This window comes from Rhinatrema bivittatum, chromosome 4 (assembly GCF_901001135.1).
Source record: "Rhinatrema bivittatum chromosome 4, aRhiBiv1.1, whole genome shotgun sequence".
NCBI classification, from domain to species: Eukaryota; Metazoa; Chordata; class Amphibia; order Gymnophiona; family Rhinatrematidae; genus Rhinatrema; species Rhinatrema bivittatum.
The window spans coordinates 426,658,822-426,679,158 of record NC_042618.1 but is presented as its reverse complement, the minus strand read 5'-3'; the positions used below and the strand labels follow the sequence as shown (position 1 = coordinate 426,679,158).

The 20,337-nt window shown below is 49.1% G+C and overlaps 1 protein-coding gene across 3 annotated transcripts in view; it reads left to right on the top strand.

Moving 5' to 3' along the window:
* The window catches only part of IFT122 (intraflagellar transport 122), a 335,375-nt gene that overhangs the window by 117,894 nt on the left and 197,144 nt on the right, over positions 1 to 20,337 (top strand). For all 3 annotated transcript variants that reach the window (XM_029601417.1, XM_029601416.1, XM_029601414.1), the window contains 2 exons: positions 89 to 286; positions 9,190 to 9,330. In XM_029601417.1, coding sequence (XP_029457277.1) covers positions 89 to 286; positions 9,190 to 9,330 — 339 coding nt within the window. The remainder of the gene's footprint in view (positions 1 to 88; positions 287 to 9,189; positions 9,331 to 20,337) is intronic.

The window sequence follows — 20,337 nt, the reverse complement described above, 5'->3', positions numbered from 1 at the left end:
TTTGTTAATCGTATGAAAACACAAACATGAGTCTTCAGAGCAGTTGAAGGTCAGTGGAATTCTCTTTTCTCCCACATTGTAACTTTAGGAACCAAATGCCAACAGCGTGGCCTGGAATACCCAGTGTGAGGATATGCTCTGCTTCTCCGGAGGGGGCTACCTCAACATTAAGGCCAGCAATTTCCCTGTCCACCAGCAGAAACTTCAAGGCTTTGTAGTGGGTTACAACGGCTCCAAGATTTTCTGTCTGCACGTTTATTCCATGTCAGCGGTGGAAGTACCACAGGTGATTTTCTGTAATATGACCAATACTGTTGTGTAGAAATTGATAGTTCCCTGTATGTACTCGGATCAGTCCAGACTCCTGTGTTTTGCATCCCTGCCAGCAAATGGAGACAGAGAAAGTTTCATTGACACTGTACATAACCCAATGTGCCACCTACAATCCCTCAGTATTTTTCTGTCTCCAACATATGTTAGATGGTGTAAAACCTGCAGTCTGGAGTGTGTATGTATAAAAAAAAAAACCCCAATAAAAAAGAGAAGATAGATCTCCAGTTGCTCCCAGGGTGTTGTTAGGTCTTGGTGGGGCCACCCCCCCTGGTTTGAGGCAGACGAGCAGGAGGTCGGTGATCCTTGGTGGCAGCTTGCTCCAAGATTCTGTGGGGGTGTATATCTGGTGGTCCAGATCCCTCATCCCCTACAAGGCAGCGTTGGTTCAGCTGACAGCTCTGCATTTCATGTCCCATCTGAGCAGGGAAGTACTGAATTTCTGTTCTGGGGTGAGTTACAGCAGTAGATGCAGTTTTAAAGCTTGTTTAAAAAAAAAAAAAAATAAAAAAATCAAGCAAGAGTGACCAAGAGACAGTGAAATCAATGTGCCAGTCACTCGGGGCCTAGATTGCTGCTTCAGAACTGGTCACCTGGGAGTTTCTGGCGATAGTGGTACGCTGCTAGAGCCACATGGCAATGGCATGAGGCAGAGCTGTTCATGTGCACATTCAAGGTTGTGCCTAAATTCAGGTGGCTTGTATTTTGTGAGCATCCCTGGTGTGGAAGGCACTTCCCAGGGAGCTCAGCGCTTGACCGATGGCTAAATGAGCCTTGCAGGTGACGGGGTCTATCACTAAGGCTTTTCCCCTCAGTGCGGGAACGACGGCCATTTTAGATTTTCTAGCAGTGTTGGCATCAGTGGGAGAGGCAGGGGAATCACCTCCTCGATTATCGCTGGTGGTGCCCTGTCCTGTGGAGTGCAGAGAAGTCTTCTGCCGGTTTTAATTTGCTTGTGCTCAAAGCTTGTTTAGCGGAACAGGCAGTGGGGGATGTTGGCTTTCGGCCCCAGTCCCCAGGGATTCTTGGCTGGTCAAGAGGCCTGAGCTGTTGAGAAGCTCTTCAGGCCTACGGCGATTTTCAGTGCTGGATATTGAACGGATATGGGCCTAAACACGCTGAAGGTGCAGGCAAGCTTTGCTTAGCCGCATGGTAAACACGGCAGCGGTTTTTTTTTCCCATGCGCATAGGCGTGTGCATGCATTCTTGCCGCATGGTAGTTGCATTTGTGAGAACCTGTGCATGTAAGGCCACTGCCTAGATTTGAGCGCATAAGTCTGTGATCTACACTTCAGTGTGTATTTGCGCAGGTATTTGAGCGTGCATTTGAGTAGGTACTTGTGCGCGTAAGACCGCAACCTAAACTTGTGTGGGTACTTGTGCGCGTATGACCGCAGCCTAGACGAGCACGTATTTGCGCATGTCTTGTATGCGTGTGACCACGACCTAGTCTTGAGTGCATATTTGCTTGCATCCTGGAAGGGTGCGCATGTATGCCCGGGTGGTGTTGGTGTGCATTCAGGAGGCCACCAAGAGCTAGGTGCTGAAGACAAACAGGTTCAAGAGCCTTACTATCTGTGAGGCTTGCAGTCTGAGAGCAGTTCAGTCCTCACTCTCTCTCTGTCTGTGTCAGCGCTGTTTAGATGCTCAAAGCAATTTGACTACTAAGTTTTTGTGCATGTTGGGAAGTGGAGTGGGAGGGTAGGCAATGGTCAGTTCTCCTCCTCCCTTATTCCCAATGACAGAAGCTTCCTTGAGAGAGAAAGGTTGGGTGGAGCAAGGTTGGGCCTATGGTCTCTGATATAAATCCATCCTCCTTCTCCAGGGTGGAATGTTTCCAGGGCCTGCAGACCTTTCCGCAGGGGGTACCCAAAGAAGGTGAAGCAACCTACTATGTAGGGATCACATGCTCGGGCCTCCCATTCATCAGTCACGGTGGGCAAACGCCGCAGGGAAGCTATCCCTGGTAATGTTCAAGGGGATGTGGATCATGAGACATCGGAGGATTCCAATGGGAAATTGGTTTTCCCACCTCTAGAAGAGAGAGAAATTACATCTGATTGAGGGCCGCATTGGACTTTGCTCAGATTTTTTCCTTTTTCGCAGAGATGTCTTGTTGAGTTTGTTAGCTCAGACCCTGAACACGCTCAGTGTGGCTGGAGGTCAATTTAAGTTAAGCGTCCTGTTTCTTTTTCCCCTGTAACCAATTCAAGAATTAATTGGCCTTTAGTGGAATGCCCCAGAGGCAAGTATACAAAGGGGAGAACCAATTTTCCTATATTATATCTATTTCGTGGTTCCGAAAAAAAAAAAAGGAAGGGTCATTTTGTCAGGATATTGGATTTAAAAAAGGTAAATGCGACTCTCAAGGTTTCCTGTTTTCACATAGAGACTCTGTAGTCCAATTTTGAGGTCCATCATAGCGGCGGTACGAAGGGAGAGTTCTTTTCATCTCTCGACTTGATAGAGTCATATCTGCACATAGCCATCAAGCCAGAGCACCAGAGATTCCTGAGGTTCATGGTCCTGAGGGATCTGAGACTATTTACAGGTCCTGGGTTCTATGGCATCTACATTGGAATTAATGCATTGGGCGTTTGTGCATATGTGGCCTCTGCAGGGGGCTCTTCTCTCTGCTGGAATCCAGTATTGGAAGAATTTCAGCTTCCTCTTCCATTAGAGGGGGAAGCCAGGAACTGTCTTTCATGGTCAACCGGAGCAGCTTGTGGCACCTCACATCGCTGAGGTGGACAACGTTCAGGTGGATTTTCTCAGTCAGAGAAAGTTAGACCCCAGAGAATGGGAACTTTCAGAGGCAGTGATATGTCTCATTCACGGAAGATGGGGGTATCCCCATATGGAGGTATCCCCATATGGATTTAATGGCAACCAAAGAGAACACGAAGGTGTCGCGGTTTTATAGCTGCCGAAGAGAACATGGTATAGAAGGAATCTGTGCTCTGGTTCTGCAGTGGACTTGAGGGATTATGTCTTCCCTCCGTGGCCTCTGGTGGACAAGGGATTACAGTGGATTGAGAAACATCCGGACAAAGTGTTACGGTCCCGGGCCGTTCCCCGGGACTTTCCCCTACCTCGTGGCCCGGGCCGGCCGCAGCGCACCTCCCTCGGGTCGTCCCAGTCGCAGGGGATCATCCAGGGGCGACCGGGCCTGGTTCGCGGCCTGCCGCAGCGCTCCCCAGGGGAGGGAGACGCTGTCGATGGCCCGCGGCTGGCCCTGCCCCCTAGGCGTGCGCGCGCGCCGGGGGCTCCACATTTAAAGGGGCCAGCGCGGGAATTGCTGGTCAGCTCCCCGGGTGACATCAGACGCTGCCGGGTTACTTAAACCCGGCAGCTACTACAGGACCTCGCCTTGCAACGAGGTTCTTCAGGTTTCCTGACTGCTAGTTGCTGCTACTCCTGGATTGCTTCTGTCTTCGACCTGGCTTGCTTCCTGATCTTGTCTCCTGCTTCCGCCCCTTGGTTTTGGTATCGACGTTTGACTTCTGGCTTCTGACCTGGCTCCGTTCCACGACTTCATCTTCAGCTTCTGTCCCTGGCTTGGTATTGACTTCTGACCTTCTGGCTTCCGACCCGGCTCCATCCACGACTCCGTCTTCTGCTTCGTCCCTGGCTTAGGTGTGGATCTATGACTCCTGGCTCCCGACCCGGCTTCGTCCCTGGACTCTGTCTTCCGCTTCGTCCTCACTTCACGTATCAGGTACTTGCTGGCCCAGAGGATTCTCCTAAGTCCCAGCGGCTTGGACTCTCACAGGCTCCTCCCGGGGGAGCCGCGGGCTTCCGAGGGTGAAGACTCTTCAATACCTGGGTCCAGTCCTCGTCCGTCTCTTCAGCCGCTGCCTGGGTCCTTGGTCGCATAGGACTCCACCTAAGTCCAAGAGGTCCGGGTCCCTACAGGCTCCTTCTGGGGGGACCTCGGACTTCCAATGGTGAAGCCTCCTCTGAGTCTCTTCCGAGCTGCCTCCCGGCTGGGACGCTTGCTGTGGCCTTCCATAGCATACCATCCACTGTCCCAACCGGCCCAAGGGTCCACGATCGTAACACAAAGTGGTCTTGGTTGCTCCAGAGTGGTCATGTTAAGAACATAAGAACATAAGAAATTGCCATGCTGGGTCAGACCAAGGGTCCATCAAACCCAGCATCCTGTTTCCAACCGAGGCCAAACCAGGCCACAAGAACCTGGCAATTACCCAAACACTAAGAAGATCCCATGCCACTGATGCAATTAATAGCAGTGGCTATTCCCTAAGTAAATTTGATTATAGCCGTTAATGGACTTCTCCTCCGAGAACTAACCACATCCTCTGGCAACAAATTCTACAGCTTTATTGTGCGTTGAGTGAAAAAGAATTTTCTCTGATTAGTCTTAAATGTGCTACTTGCTAACTTCATGGAATGCCCCCTAGTCCTTCTATTATTCGAAAGTGTAAATAACTGATTCACATCTACTCGTTCAAGACCTCTCATGATCTTAAAGACCTCTATCATATCCCCCCTCAGCTGTCTCTTCTCCAAGCTGAACAGCCCTAACCTCTTCAGCCTTTCCTCATAGGGGAGCTGTTCCATCCCCTTTATCATTTTGGTTACCCTTCTTTGTACCTTCTCCATAGCAACTATATCTTTTTTGAGATGCGGCGACCAGAATTGTACACAGTATTCCAGGTGTGGTTTCATCATGGAGCGATATAGAAGCATTATGACATTTTCCGTTTTATTAACCATTCCCTTCCTAATAATTCCTAACATTCTGTTTGCTTTTTTGACTGCTGCAGCACACTGAGCCAACGATTTTAAAGTATTATCCACTATGATGCCTAGATCTTTTTCCAGGGTGGTAGCTCCTAATATGGAACCTAATATCGTGTAACTATAGCAAGGGTTATTTTTCCCTATATGCAACACCTTGCACTTGTCCACATTAAATTTCATCTGCCATTTGGATGCCCAATCTTCCAGTCTTGCAAGGTCTTCCTGTAATGTATCACAATCCGCTTGTGATTTAACTGCTCTGAATAATTTTGTATCATCCGCAAATTTGATAACCTCACTCGTCGTATTCCTTTCCAGATCATTTATATATATATATATATATATATATAGAAAAGCACCGGTCCAAGTACAGATCCCTGAGGCACTCAACTGTTTACCCTTTTCCACTGAGAAAATTGACCATTTAATCCTACTCTCTGTTTCCTGTCTTTTAACCAGTTTGTAATCCACGAAAGGATATCGCCTCCTATCCCATGACTTTTTAGTTTTCTTAGAAGCCTCTCATAAGGGACTTTGTCAAAAGCCTTCTGAAATTCCCAGATCTTTGTCAAACGCCTTCTGATTCCCAGATCTGATCAACATGGCCATAGACTGGCTGTTGAGGTTCAGACATTGGTTGACTTTTCTCCACCAGGGCCCAATAATTTCGGGTCACGTGGCTCACTTCTGTCTCGTGGCTTTACTTCTGAGAGGATACAACTGAGATGGAGAGGATATTCTGAAGCAGTTATTTCTACCTTATTGCAGGCTAGGTGACCTTCTACATCCTTGGCGTTTGTGTGAATTTGGAGGGTCTTCGAGTCCTGATCTGCTGTTGACGGAGTGCAGCCTCAGCCTGTTCAAGCTATGGTGTCGCATATTTTGGCTTTTCTACAGGAAGATTCTGGTTAAGGGACTGGCCTTTAACTCTCTGAGAGTCCAGGTAGTGACATTGGATTGTCTCCAGGATAAGGAACAAGGGTATCCTCTGTCCACACATCCTGATGTTATACAGTTTCTTCGAGGAGCTAAGAACTAGCATCCTCAGGTGTGGAACATTTGTTCGTCTTGGAATCTGAATCTAATCCTTAGAGGATTGTGTGTGGCTCGGTTTGAACAAGTAAAGAGGGTTACATTTAAGGACTTGACTCTTGAAGGGGTTTTCTTGGTGGATATTTGTTCAGCCAGGAGAATTTCGGAGCTCCAGTCACTGACGTATCGAGATCCCTTCCTAGAGATGTCTGATTTAGGGGTATCTTTATACACAGTGCCTTCTTTTCTGCCTAAGGTAGTCTCAGTGTTCAATCTTAGTCAGACATTGGAACTTTCAGCTTTTCCAGATATGGATTCCTCTATGCCTCACATGGGGAAGCTTAGGCTCTTAGATGGGAGGCGTGCATTATTGAACTATCTAAAGGTCACTAATGATTTCCATATATCAGATCATCACTTTGTAGATTGGATCACTTCTTTGTACTATGGAGTGGTCCAAAGAAGGGAGATAAGGCTTTTAAGGCTATAATTGCATCGTGGCTGAAAGAATCGATCGAGTCGACTTACATTGGCCACTGTTGGAAACAGGATGCTGGGCTTGATGGACCCTTGGTCTGACCCAGTATGGCATGTTCTTATGCTATTAATTAAGTTGACTTAGAAAATAGCCACTGCTATTACTAGCATCAGTAGCAAGAGATAGACTTAGTTTTTTGGTACTTGCCAGGTTCTTATGGCCTGGATTGGCCATTGTTGGAAACAGGATGCTGGGCTTGATGGACCCTTGGTCTGATCCAGTATGGCATGTTCTTATGTTCTTATTTCTAAAGGATGCCCGGTGCCAGGGGTTTAGGGGCACACTCGACGCATTTTCAGACGACCTCCTGGGCTGAGTCACAACAATTATCTCCACATGAAATTTGCAGGGCAGCTACTGGGAAGTCATTGCACACTTTTGCTAGGCATTATCGCTTGGATATTTATTTATTTATTTATTTATTTATCTATTTATTTATTTATTTAGCGTTTTTCTATACCGGCATTCATGATTAGAAACCACATCATGCCGGTTTACATAAAACAAGGGGTGAGAACAAGAAACGAAAAAACAAGTGCAAGGAGAACAAAAGTTACATTACAACAGGGTCTTAAAACTGGGAAGAGAAATTAGAATAAGAGAGCCGAACGGTAGGGATTAAAATATTTACATTATTTACATTATGATATGAAATCTATTGTATAGTTTGCTGTCTCTTGTAAAATTGCTATCATTTAGATCGGGTCTGGGAAGGCTTGGGGCTCTGGCTTCCATGTGCTTTGGTGAGAGTGTTCTACGAGCGGAACTTTCTAGGGCCCACTAGAGTTAAGGGGAGCTTAGGTATATCCCAGGAGTCTGGACTGATCTGGGTACATACAGGGAAAAGAAATTTGGTTTTTACCTGCTAATTTTCGTTCCTGTAGTACCACAGATCAGTCCAGAGACCCGCCAGTTTACGGGGAGGGGAGGGGGGGGGGGGATTCTGCTGCTCGTACTGTTGCTTTATATATAGTGAGCAGTTGTTGGAGGTTTTCAATTCTGATCACTTATGTTAAATTTGGGAAACGAGTTTTCTATTGTCTTTTTGGGCAACTTCACCGGCCTCTAGCTCATTGGAGGAGAGCGTGTAGGCTTAGAAGTTTATGGTTATTGCTGCCATCTTGGCTTGGGTACAGATCAATACTGAGGGACTGTAGGATGCACACTTCGTTATGTACAGTATCAGTGAAACTTTCTCTGTCTCCATCTACTGGCAGGGAGGCAAAACTCAGGAGTCTGGACTGATCTGTGATACTACAGGTACAAAAATTAGCAGGTAAGAACCAATTTTTCTATTTGTTCGACATGTGGGCTACTGGAAATTACACCTCAATAAAGAGGGACCACAGCCACTATTCTCCAGTCCTTTTGGTCTTATGATTCTTAGCAGACCACCAGAACCTTCTGAACTCTCAATATGATTTAATCTTGTCAGTGAATATAAAACAGAAATATTTATTAGTATTTCTGCTTTCTCTTCATCAGCCTCTATACAGTTCTCCTTTTCTCCTCTGTCTTACAGTCCCTTCCACCTTTCACTGACATACCTGAAAACAGTCTTATCTCACATTACTGCCTTAGGTGTCTCTTCTGCTCTCAATTTCATTGTCCTGACTCCTTTTTCTGCTTTCTTCAGCTTCACTATTCTTCCTTATGTTCTACTTTCAGAGAGCTCTTGTACTTTTCACTTTTCTTTTTCTGCTACCTCTTTGGAAAACCATACTGGTCTCTTTTTCTTTCTTCTTGTTTTCACTTAATTTCATATCATTTATTGGTCTTACTACTGTTTTCAAAGAACTTTCCATCCTCCTAAACCTTCTATGATGTATTTTCCCATGCATCAAATTTGGTACTCCTGAAGTCCAGTATGATCCTGCTCTGCTTTGGCTCTTATATTAAACCATAATATTTGATGTGCACTAGATTTCAGGTGACTACCAATCTGGACACTAGGAACACTTTCTTTATTTGTAAGTACAAATATTCATTTTCATCTTCTCCCTTGTGGGTTCTATTATCATTTGCCTGAGAAGAACCCTTGAAGGGAGTCCAGGATCTCTATATTTTTAACTGATTCTGCAATTGGGTTGCTTTAGTTTACATCCAGCACATTAAAATAACCCCAGCAATGCCTCCCGCTTCACTACAATCTTATGTATGTCTCTGATTTGACTAGATCTTTATCCAATTCTTCTATCTGTGCCAGAGGTTTTTAGGTCACTGTAGTGCAGGTAGAAGTGTCATCTTCCCTTTTCAAGGTAACACATAGCACCTTCTTTCTCCATATTCCCTGAATTTCCGTTGCTTTGATATTATTTATGTAAAGTGCTATTGCTGTCCCCAGTTGTTTGTAATTAATGTGGTTTTGACATGGGATTTCTGGTGTCCAATTTGAGAACAGCCCAGACCCTGAGGCCATTTTGTAGCCAGTGTCTTTCTGCTGTCTGTAAAATATTTTGAGGCACAAAAGTAAAAATGTGTATTAACATTTTGCATTTTTCTTTTTACCCAAAACTTTCCAGTCTGCACCTATGTATCAGTATTTGGAGCGGAAGATGTTTAAGGAAGCCTATCAGATTGCCTGCTTGGGTGTGACAGACACTGATTGGAGGGAACTGGCTATGGAGGCTTTGGAAGGACTCGACTTTGAAATGGCCAAGAAGGTAGAATCTGCCTTGGTCATGTGCAAAACATTTTGCATTTACAGAATCCTGTCTGATTCATGTCAGCCAATAGAATTGAAAACAAAATGTTGATTTGAAGTTTGTTGGCCATTTTGATAATTTTTGCCTTTTTTATACTTTTTCCCTTGATGCTTTGTTATTAGGAGTGAGGCTTTATTTGTTTTAGATTATTTTTATTAGAAGGGATAGCACTCTAAAGTCTCTAAGATTCCTTTTTCAATTGTTCAGCAGCATATCATGAGGTCTTCTTATCTTAAAAAACCCCAACTCTCTGAGGTGCAGGAATGTACTCCTGGAATGCACACTGAAAGACATTCATTTGCTGATGTAAACTGAGGAAATCAGGACTAAATAAAAATGATTAAGCAAAGTACAAAGAAAGGGGCATGTGAAATGTCTCAAGTTCACACTGTGAATCAGTGTAAGAAATGGGATTTGACTCTGGCTTTCCTCATCTCCTTAGGAAAACACTAACTGCACACAATGTTCCCTGTAAGCTGTACATGTTCGCACATGTTCTTAGGTTATAAAACAAGAGCACACAGGAAAACATAGCACTCACAGGAAAGGGAAAATAGAATGGTATTTCAATGAACACTGTGCACTACTTTGCACACGAGAACTTTTTTGTATATACAGTCCATAAAAATTAGATGGAACATGGACTGCTCATAATGGGAGACATTTGCCATGGGCTTGCAAGCCAATTTTCAGTGGCATGCTGGTGGCTCAGAGATTCTTTACTCCGTGCATTTTGCAGGTGGAAAGTAGGAGGGAGAAAGTACAGGCAAGGATTTAAAAATGAAATCCCTGCCCTTTCCTAGCGTGTAGCAGATGGACTCAGGACCAATGGATATAGTGTACTCCTGATAGCTGTTGGAGACGGAGTCAGATTTAAATCTGACTTCAGCACTACATATACCCATGCACGAGGCTTTGCTCTCCAGTTTTTTTTCGTCTTCATAGCAGTTCGGGACTTCACACACGCTTGCACAGCGTTAGAAAACCAAACTCCAAGAAGAAACAAAGAAAACCTTACCTCCAAAACGAGCCCCGTTCTCCTGCGATGATACCTAAGGGTCCCTCCCCCAGTCGAGATTTCCTGAGGTGATTTCCGAGATCCCTCAGAAGTAAGCCGCGGTCCCTGCGCAGGCTTAGCCCCCAGGAAAGGGAGTGGCTGAGAGGCAGCCTCGGTCCGGTAGCTGACCCGGCTTGGACTTAGCCCCCTGAAAAGGGAGCGGCTGAGAGGAGCGGGTGCAGAACCGAGCACGGCGGTGAAGGTAATTTCCTCTCCCCCCGCAGCCGGAGACCGCCCAGCAGAGGACCGGGAAGCGTCGAGACAAGGTAAAGTAGAAATCTTTCTCTAAGTCTCCGGTCTCCGAGGCTCGGACAGCCGCACAGATCGTCCCTCTGGTGTCTGTACAATCAGGTTGAACAGCCCCATCTGGGCTAGACCCCGATCTGGCAAGAGGGTCCTCCCACGTGGAGACCCCCTGAGGGGGCTGCCATCTTACCGCGTGGTCGCCAGCGCCTTTCCCCCTCTTGGTCACCGCATCGTCCACACAACTGAGCCATGCGCACAGCGGCCAGCCGGGCGCACAAAGTACTTGTGCACATAGCAGCGAGCGCATCTGTTCCATGCGCACAGCGACGTGCACATCAGGGCCGGGCACACAGCGGCACACTCAAGGATGCCGAGTGCAGAACTAGGCCCGTGCGCACAGCTACACGTGCATCTTCCGACACGCACAACGTAGGCACACTCGGAGCGCATAACCAGGCCTCCTGGCATGCACACCTGTACAGGATACACGCGCAAATCATGGCACTGCCGTCCAAGACAGCTAAAGGTCAAGCCCTCTGTCCAGCATGCTACCTGAGAGCGGCGCAGCCCGAGGTGACTTCCGCCCTGTGCCTGTTATGCGAAGAAGCTCGGGGGGGGGGGGGGGGGGGAACCGAGACAAGGTCCCCCTCAGCCTGTAGAGGACTCCGGATCCACCAGCTAGACTACACCGGACCTCTCTATTCCCGACGGCCCCTCCACACTGGGGGCCCTCGGGGAGTGCTGTCGGATCCAATGCGATCCCAGGCAACTTCACCTGGGCGGGATTCTTCACAAACACACTAATTAATATAACCCAATAGTTTACTTCTCCCCCATACTTTTAAAAAATTTCCCAAGCAGGACTTCCTGATTCCTTTCAGCCACCAGCAAGATGATCCTGTCCTCTCAGTTCTTCTGTTGGAGCGCTCCTCCATCCCATCCTAGAACTAAGGGCTTTGAACAAGTTTCTAAAAAGAGAAAAGTTCAAGATGGTTTCCTTGGATACCTTGATCCCTTTCCTGTAAAAAGGGGATTGGCTATCCTTTCTCTATCTGAAAGATGTATACACTTACATCGAGATCTTCCCCAGCCACCGGAAGAATCTCTGATTCGTTGTAGGAAACAGCACTTCCAGGACCGTGTTCTGCCATTTGGGCTAGCTTCGGTCCTGTAGGTCTTTACAAAATACCTGGCTGTGGTGGCAGTGCACCTTCACAGACTGGGAGTTCATGTTTTCCCCTATCTGGACAATTGACTGGTCAAGAGCACCTCTCAGGCAGGGGCCATAGGGTCCATGCGTTTGACCAACCGGGTGTTGGAGTCTCTAGGGATTCATCATCAACTACCCCCAAGTCCCATCTCAGCCTGCAATTGGACTTCGGTGTCCTGCTAGACACAGCTCAGGCCAAGACCTTTTTGCCACGGAAACAGACCATTGCTATGATGGCCTTCATGGCAGAGATTCATCAGAGACAGCAGGTATCATCATGGCCCATGTTGAGACTTTTGGGCCACATGGCTACTACAGTGCATGTTATTCCCTTGGCACTCATGCACATGCGACAAGCTCAATAGACCTAGTGATCTCAGTGGCTTCGGGCCATGCAGGATCTGAATCATCCTGTCCCTCCAGGACTCCTTGTCCTGGTGGCAGGAAATGTCTAACTTTGAACAGTGGGGTTTCCTTCCAAATTCCTTGCATTCAAATTGTCCTAACCGCAGATGTGTCCACCTTGGGCTAGGGAGTCCATATAGATGGACTCAGCACTTAGGTCTCTGGTCTGCCTAGGAATGTCTCTGTCAAATCAACTTCCTGGAGCTCTGGGCGATCAGATATGTGCAGTGGGCTTTCAGAGATTGTCTGTCCAACAATTTTTGATCCAAACAAATAACCAAGTGGTGATATACTATACCAACAAGCAGGGAGGATCAGGCTCTTAACTCCTGTGTTGAAAAGCAGACGAGATATGCCCTGGGCCCTCTCCCTCGGAATGTGACTCAGAGTGACATATTTGGCCAGTATGGATAATGGGATAGTGGACAGATTGAGTCTCTCTTTCAGACCCCAAGAATGGTCTCTGGATCAGGGGGAGGAGAACCAGATCTTCCACCTCTGGGGAAGCTTAGAAGTGGATCTGTTCACGGCTCCTTGGAATAGGAAGGTTCATCAGTTCTGCTCCATGTACAGGACACACGGCAAACTAGCCTTTAGACACCTTTGCCCTGCTTTGGGGCCCGGTTCTCCTGTACAAGTATCTTCTAGTTCTGCTGGTGGCGAAGACTTTATTGAAACTCAAGGACAAAGAGACTATGTTCCTCCTAGCTTCTCAATAGCCAAGGCAGATCTGGTTTCCACTCCTTTGGGAGCTGTCCATCTGGAAACTGATCAGACTGGGGGCTTCCCCAGATCTCATCACCCAGGATCAGGGCAATTATGACATCCCAACTTTCAGGCCCTGTTGCTCACAGCATGGAAGTTGAGAAGTTGATCCTGCAACCCCTCAGTCTCTTGTTAGATGTGTCTCGTGACCTTATGGTTTCTAGAAAGTCTTCCACCAGGAAATCCAATGGGCTGAAGTGGAGGAGGTTTTTCATGTGGTGTAGATCCTTTCTCCTGCTCAATACAAAAACTGCTTGACTGTCTTCTGCACCTTTCTAAAGCTGGTCTCAAGACCAACTCAATTAGGTTCATTTGAGTGTGATTGGCGCATATCACCATAGTGTAGAGGGTAAGCCCATCTCTGTACAGCCTAGAGTTGTTCATTTCATGCGGATTTTGTTTCAATTGAAGCCTCCCCTGTTACGTGCGCTGACCGTGGCAGACCCACGGCTCAGCCCCCTCACCTCTTTCAAAGTGATCCAGCACCTGGTCCCTCGTCTCTGGCAGTTGTAGGCCGCCAGACCCATCCTTGGCCCTCCGGCTCTGCTGCAGCTCCTGATGCTCCGCATTGGGCCTCTCAGCGTGGCACGCGGAGAGACGCGACCCGACCAGCACCGCATCCCTCCCTAGGCACGCGCGCAGCTAGTCCTTAAATAGGGCCCACGGTGGGAACCTGGTTGAGGCCCCGGATGATGACATCGGCTGAGCTCCGGTATATAAGCCTGGGCTCCGCTCTCTCAAATTGCCTTTGCAACAGGTCCCCTCACTAGTCGAGCCCTCGTTGCCTCTTCAGTTCCTGGTTCCCGATCCTGATTGCCTTCATTCCTGTTTCCCTGTTCCTGTGTTCCTGTTCCTTCGTCTCTCCTTCGGATTGCTAACCTGGTTTGACCTCTGCAGTGCCTGACTACTCCGTTGCCTCTCTCCAGCCCCGGACCTCTGCATTCCCTGACTACTCCGTTGCCTCTCTCCAGCCCCGGACCTCTGCATTGCCTGACGACTCTGTTGCCTCTCTCCAGCCCCGGACCTCTGCATTGCCTGACGACTCCGTTGCCTCTCTCCAGTCCCGGACCTCTGCCTCACTTGACTACACCGTTGCTTTTCTCTCTAGCCTTGGACTTCTGCTTCGTCTGACCATTCTTTGACTCTCTCCTCGTCTAAGACCTTAGCCTTGCTTGCCACTACTTCCAGACTGCCGCCAGCCCTGATCCCAGCTTGCTTAAAGACGCCTCTTCAGCTTTTGTCCTGGACGTGGTTCACTCAGGCTTCGGCCTACTCTTGCTCGGGCGCCCTCTGTCAGACTGTGTTCCTATTGGCGCCCGGAACTCCGCCCTGTCCAGTACAGACTGATACCTACACTAGTTGCTGCCTCTGGGCTGACCTCGATCCACCCATCAACGACCACTGACAGAGGCCACCTAAGTCCCGCCGGCCCCGGCATCCAAAGGCTCAACCCGCGGGGAACGAGGGCTGGTATTGGTGAAGCGCCAGCCGGCCTCCGTCCATCAGCACTCTCTGCCTGCCGACGGTGGGGACCCGTATGATCCCTCCTACGGGTAGCGTCAACCCCACCTCGGCCCAAGGGTCCGCCTCCGGCGCAAGAGATTTCAAAGGCCATGGACCCGGCAGAGCTGCGTGCCCTCCAGGCTTTTCCTGACCTGGCCCTAAAGGTACAAGAACAGCAACAGTTTCCCGAGGCTCTGGCCTCTTCCCTCAAGCGTCTGCATACACGGCTAGATGCCATGTCCAGCAATTCAATTCTAGCGATGGTTTCCTCTCACTTCCTCCTCCAGAGCCCTGCTGGCCCTCCTGCCCCGTCTCATTTCAACAGTGACTCCAAACTGTGCATCGGGTTTATTAACCAGTGCTATATGCAGTTTGCTCTTCAACCCTCCATCTTTCAAGATGAATTAACCAAGGTCACCTTCATCTTGTCTCACCTAGAAGGAAAGGCGCTGGCATGGGCTTCTCCCTTGTGGGAGCGATCGGACTCACTCCTACGGGAACTGTCTTGGTTCGTGGCCGTGTTCCGGCGAACCTTTGATGATCCTGGGCAGCATGCCGTGGGAAGTACAAGTCTATTACACCTTCGACAAGGTCAAAGAAGCCTCTTTGACTACACCATTGAATTCTGGACTTTAGCATCTGAACCCGCTTGGCAGGAGGACTGTCTGTGAGCTATCTACCTGGACGGGCTCTCCCCCCAACTAAAGGATGAGTTGGCAGCACAAGAGCTCCCTTCCTCTCTTGAGGATCTTATCGATCTAACAGGCCGAATTGACCATCATCTCCAAGAGCGTCACCGGGAGAATCGGATGCCCAAGAAACCCTCTTGGGTCCATTCCCACTCGCCACCTGCTACCAACCCTACTACTGGTAGGAATTCTGCTGTGGCCAAGACCGACGAACCCTTGCAGTTCAGTCGTGGGCGCCTGTCCCTGGAAGAGCGCCTCCGGCAGAGACAAACAGGCCTGTGTCTGTACTGTGGAGCACCCGGCCATCATCTACAAACTTGCCCAGTCCATCCAGGAAACTTCCGGCCTAAGTTCAGTTGGGATCCTGAACTTGGGCGCAACGTTCCCGGCCCCTCAACTATCCATGCCTGTTACTATAGTCTGGGATTCTCAATCGTTTCCTGTCCTTGCTCTGGTGGATTCCGGAGTAGGTGGTAATTTTATCCTTAAAGACCTAGTTCAATTCCTGGGTATCAATACCCATCCTCTCGAGACTTCCTTGTGCATTGCTTCGATCTACGGAGAACCATTACCTGGTTGAATCTCCTTAACCACAGAGCCAGTTCAACTTCTTACTGGCGCTCTCCATTCCGAAGAAATTGAACTTTTGGTTCTAGAGAAATCCATCCAACCGTAGTTCTGGGACTACCTTGGCTCCAACGTCACTCTCCCCAATTCGATTGGGGGTCTCTCCAGCTCACAGAATGGAGCTCCGCTTGTCACCAGACTTGTCTTCATAAAGTGGTGCTCCCACCAGTGGTTCCTCTGGCAACCACTTCCTCAGGCAAACCTGCTCCCTACGCAGACTTCGAAGACGTGTTCTCGAAGCAGAAGGCGGACCTCCTACCTCCTCTTCGGAAATTTGATTGTCTCATTGATCTTCTGCCTGGAACCATGCCCCCCCGAGGGCGTACCTATCCTCTGTCTCTTCCCGAGACTAAGGCCATGACGGAATACATCTGGGATAATCTTGCAAAGGGGTTCATTTGCCCCTCTACCTTCCCTGCTGGCGCAGGGTTCTTTTTCGTCACAAAAAAGGATGGATCTTTAAGATCGTGTATTGATTACCTTGGTCTGAATGCGATTATTCTCAAGGACAAGTACCCTCTGCCCTTGATATCTGAATTGTTTGATCGGCTACATGGAGCTTCTATCTTCACCAAGTTAGACTTACACGGAGCCTACAACTTGGTGCGTATTCGCCCTGATGACATCTGGAAGACTGCTTTCAACACCAGAGATGGACAATCCGAATATTTAGTGATGCCCTTCGGCCTTTGTAACGCACCTGCAGTTTTCCAGCGAATGATTAATGAAATCATCAGGGATCTCTTGTACATCAAAGTTGTGGCATACCTGGATGACATTCTTATCTTCTCCAAGGACCTGGCCACGCACCGTACCGATGTTTGTACTGTACTTCAACGTCTCTGGGAGAACCATCTGTTCGCAAAATTGAATAAGTGCCTATTTGAAAAATCCAGCTTGTCCTTTCTAGGGTACATAATCTCCCAACAAGGGTTCTCGATGGATCCTGTGAAATTAAAAGGAATCCAAGACTAGCCACAATCCGTGGGCCTGAAGGCACTTCAACATTTTCTAGGAGTCACTAATTACTACCACCACCACTTTATACCGCACTACTCTACATTGGCGGCTCCTCTTACAGCTTTAACCCATAAGGGTCAGGAAACCCAAAACTGGACCACGGAAGCTATTTCCGCCTTTAATTGCCTCAAAGAGGCTTTCTTAACTGAATCCTGTCTCCATCATCCGGACGCTAATTGCCCCTTCCTGGTTGAGGCAGATGCCTCTGTGATTGGAGCGGGGCAGTCCTGAACCAATGCTCTGCGTCCGGATCCATGGTCCCGTTTTCCTTCTACTCGCACAAATTCTCTGCTGCAGAACAAAATTACAGCATTGGAGACCGTGAGTTACTCGCCATCAAGCTGGCTTTGGAGGAGTGGCACCCATTGCTAGAGGGAGCCCAACATAAATTTACAGTGTTCACAAATCATAAAAACCTGGAACACTTGAGCCAAACTCAGCATTAAATAAATAAATAAATAAATAAATAAATAAATAAATCTCAATGCCCGTCAAGCCCGATGGGCTCTGTTCTTTTCCAGATTTAACTTCGAGCTTCACTACTGCCCAGCAGAGAAAAATCTCCGGGAAGATGCCCTATCACGTTCATTTGACCCCGAAGACAAACCCGATGAACCGGTCATGTTATTGACCCGGCCTGCATTTGTCTTTCTGCTACTTATCCTGTTCCTACTGGGAAAACTGTGGTGCCCCGTCGACTCCATGAAAGAGTACTCTGGTGGGCACATGATTCTAAGTTTGCCGGCCACCCAGGGCAAGCTCGAACTCTAGCGCTGCTTCAGCAGTTCTTCTGGTGGCCCACTATGGTCTCTGACACTAAAGCGTACGTCGATTCCTGCAGTATTTGTGCTCAACAGAAACCCCCGGTTGGGTGACCTTGAGGTTTACTCCAGCCACTTCAAGCTCCTGAAGAACCGTGGACACATCTTTCCATGGATTTCATCATGGATTTGCCACTATCTAAAGGCCACACGGTCATATGGGTTACAACAGATTCTCCAAAATGGCCCATTTCGTTCCACTACTGGGCCTACCATCTGCACCCGAATTAGCACAACTGTTCTTTCGACACATCTTCCGACTACATGGCTTACCCAAGGACACTGTTTCTGACAGAGGCCCACAATTCAGCGCCAGATATTGGCGCGCCTTTTGTAAAAGGTTTGACATTAACATCAGTTAACAACAGCCTACCATCCTCAAGCCAATGGACAAGCCGAGCGTACAAACCGCTCCTTGAATTCCTTCCTCCGTGCATATATAAACGATTGTCAGGACAATTGGTCGGAGCTTCTTCCTTGGGCAGAGTTCTCCTACAACTCCCACATTGCCGCTGCCACAGGTACGTCGCCCTTTTCCCTTTTTTGAGCATGCTCAAAAAGGGCGACGTACCTGTGGCAGCGGCAATGTGGGAGTTGTGGGAGAACTCCGCCCAAGGAAGAAGCTCCGACCAATTGTCCTGACGATCGTTTATATATGCACGGAGGAAGGACTTCAAGGAGCGGTTTGTACGCTCGACTTCTCCTGCTGTGCAAGCCACTGCCGATGCCCTTAAGGCACTTTGGAACCAGACAAATCTTCGCTTACACCAAGCTCTTCCCGGGCCAAGAGATCTGCTGACAGCCATCGACGCTTGGCACCTGAGTTTCTTCCTGGCCAGAAAGTCTGATTAAGCACCCGTTATATTTGACTCAAGATACCTTCTCAGAGGTTTGCATCAAGGTATATTGGACCTTTTCCAATCATTTGTCGTGTCAAACCAATAACTTACCAACTTCGGCTGCCGCTTACATTGGGAATCCATAATACGTTTCATGTATCACTCCTAAAACCTGTGGTCGTATCCTGGTCTTCACAAAAGGCCCCTGCACCTCCTCCGCTGGTCGCGGAGACCGACACAACTTATAAGGTCCAAGAAGTCCTTGATGTCCGCCGTAGGGGCCGTCGGTGAGAATACGTCCTTTCCTGGGAGGGTCACGGCCCTGAAGAAAATTCGTGGGAGCCAGCCTGAAACATCCTGGATAAGAAACTCCTCCTCAAGTTTCATTGTGCCCATCCGAGCAAACCCAGACCTCCAAGGGGGGGGGGGGGCGTAAAGGGGGGTACTGTTAAGCGCGCAGGCTGCAGCAGACCCGTAGCTCGGCCCCCTCATGTTGTGAACCCCGATCGCGTTTGCACGCGACCGGGCTCCCCTACCTTCTCCAGCCAGGCCGGCTCGGGTCCCCTTCCCCGCGGTCCGCGGCGCACGGGCCGCGGCAGCAAGATGGCCACCATCCGGGGAGCAGCGTCGTCATGCCCGCGATCGGCCCCGCCCCTTAAAGGGGCTGGTACCCGGAAGAGGGGCCGGCCCCGGAAGAGGACGTCAGCAGGGAGGGATATTTAAATCCCTTGCAGTGTAGGGCTGATTGCCTTTGCAATAGGTCTGGTGTTTTGGTCCCTGTTGCGGTTCCCTGGTTGTCTGACTCCTGCCTGCCTGTTTTTGCCTTGCTTGCTGCCTGTCTTGACCCGGATCGGACCTGACCTTGTTTAAGCCTGCTGCCTGACTGGACCTCGGATTGGACTCTGACTTTGCTTTGCCTGCTGCCTGCCTGGACCCCGGATTGGATTTTGACCTTGCTTGCCTGCTGCCTGCCTGGACCCCGGATTGGACCTTGACCTTGCCTGCCTGCTGCCTGCCTGGACCCCGGATTGGACTCTGACCTTGCTTGCCTGCTGCCTGCCTGGACCCCGGATTGGACTTTGACCTTGCTTGCCTGCTGCCTGCCTGAACCTCGGATTGGACTTGACCTTGCCTTCCCTGCGGTCGACCCGGACCTTCGGATTGGACACTGACCCCTGCCTGGAACCAGGACGCTGTTCTGGTTGTCGTTGGCCTGTACCCCGTTCATGCTGAAGCCCAGCGTAGGGTACTGAGGGGTTCTAGTACCGGGACTTCCACTTCCAGAGTCGAAAGGCACCTAGATTCCTCAGGTGGGTGACTTTTACTCTGGGTCAAGGGTCCACTTACATAACAGATTGCAAAGGCCATGGACCCGGTGGACCTGTCTGGTCTTCAGGCAATCCCAGGCCTCGCCCAGCAGTTGATGCAGCAACGTCAGATGCAACAACAACAACAACTGAGCTTGGAAGCACTAACAGCCACGGTGGATCGGTTAGCTCGGCATCTGGAAAGACCCCATGGAGCCGAGGCCGCGGCTCCAGCACCACCTCCACCAACTATTCATGCTTCAATATCTCACTTGCCCGCTCCTCCTCGCTTTTCCGGGGAGGCCAAGTTATGTCGAGGATTTCTTAACCAGTGTTTTATAAGGTTTTCATTACAAGGACAACAATTCCCCAATGACCAGACGAAAACCTCTTTTATCATCTCTTTGCTCGACGGGAAGGCCATGGCCTGGGCATCCCCTCTCTGGGAGAAGACAGACCCCATATTGAATGACTTG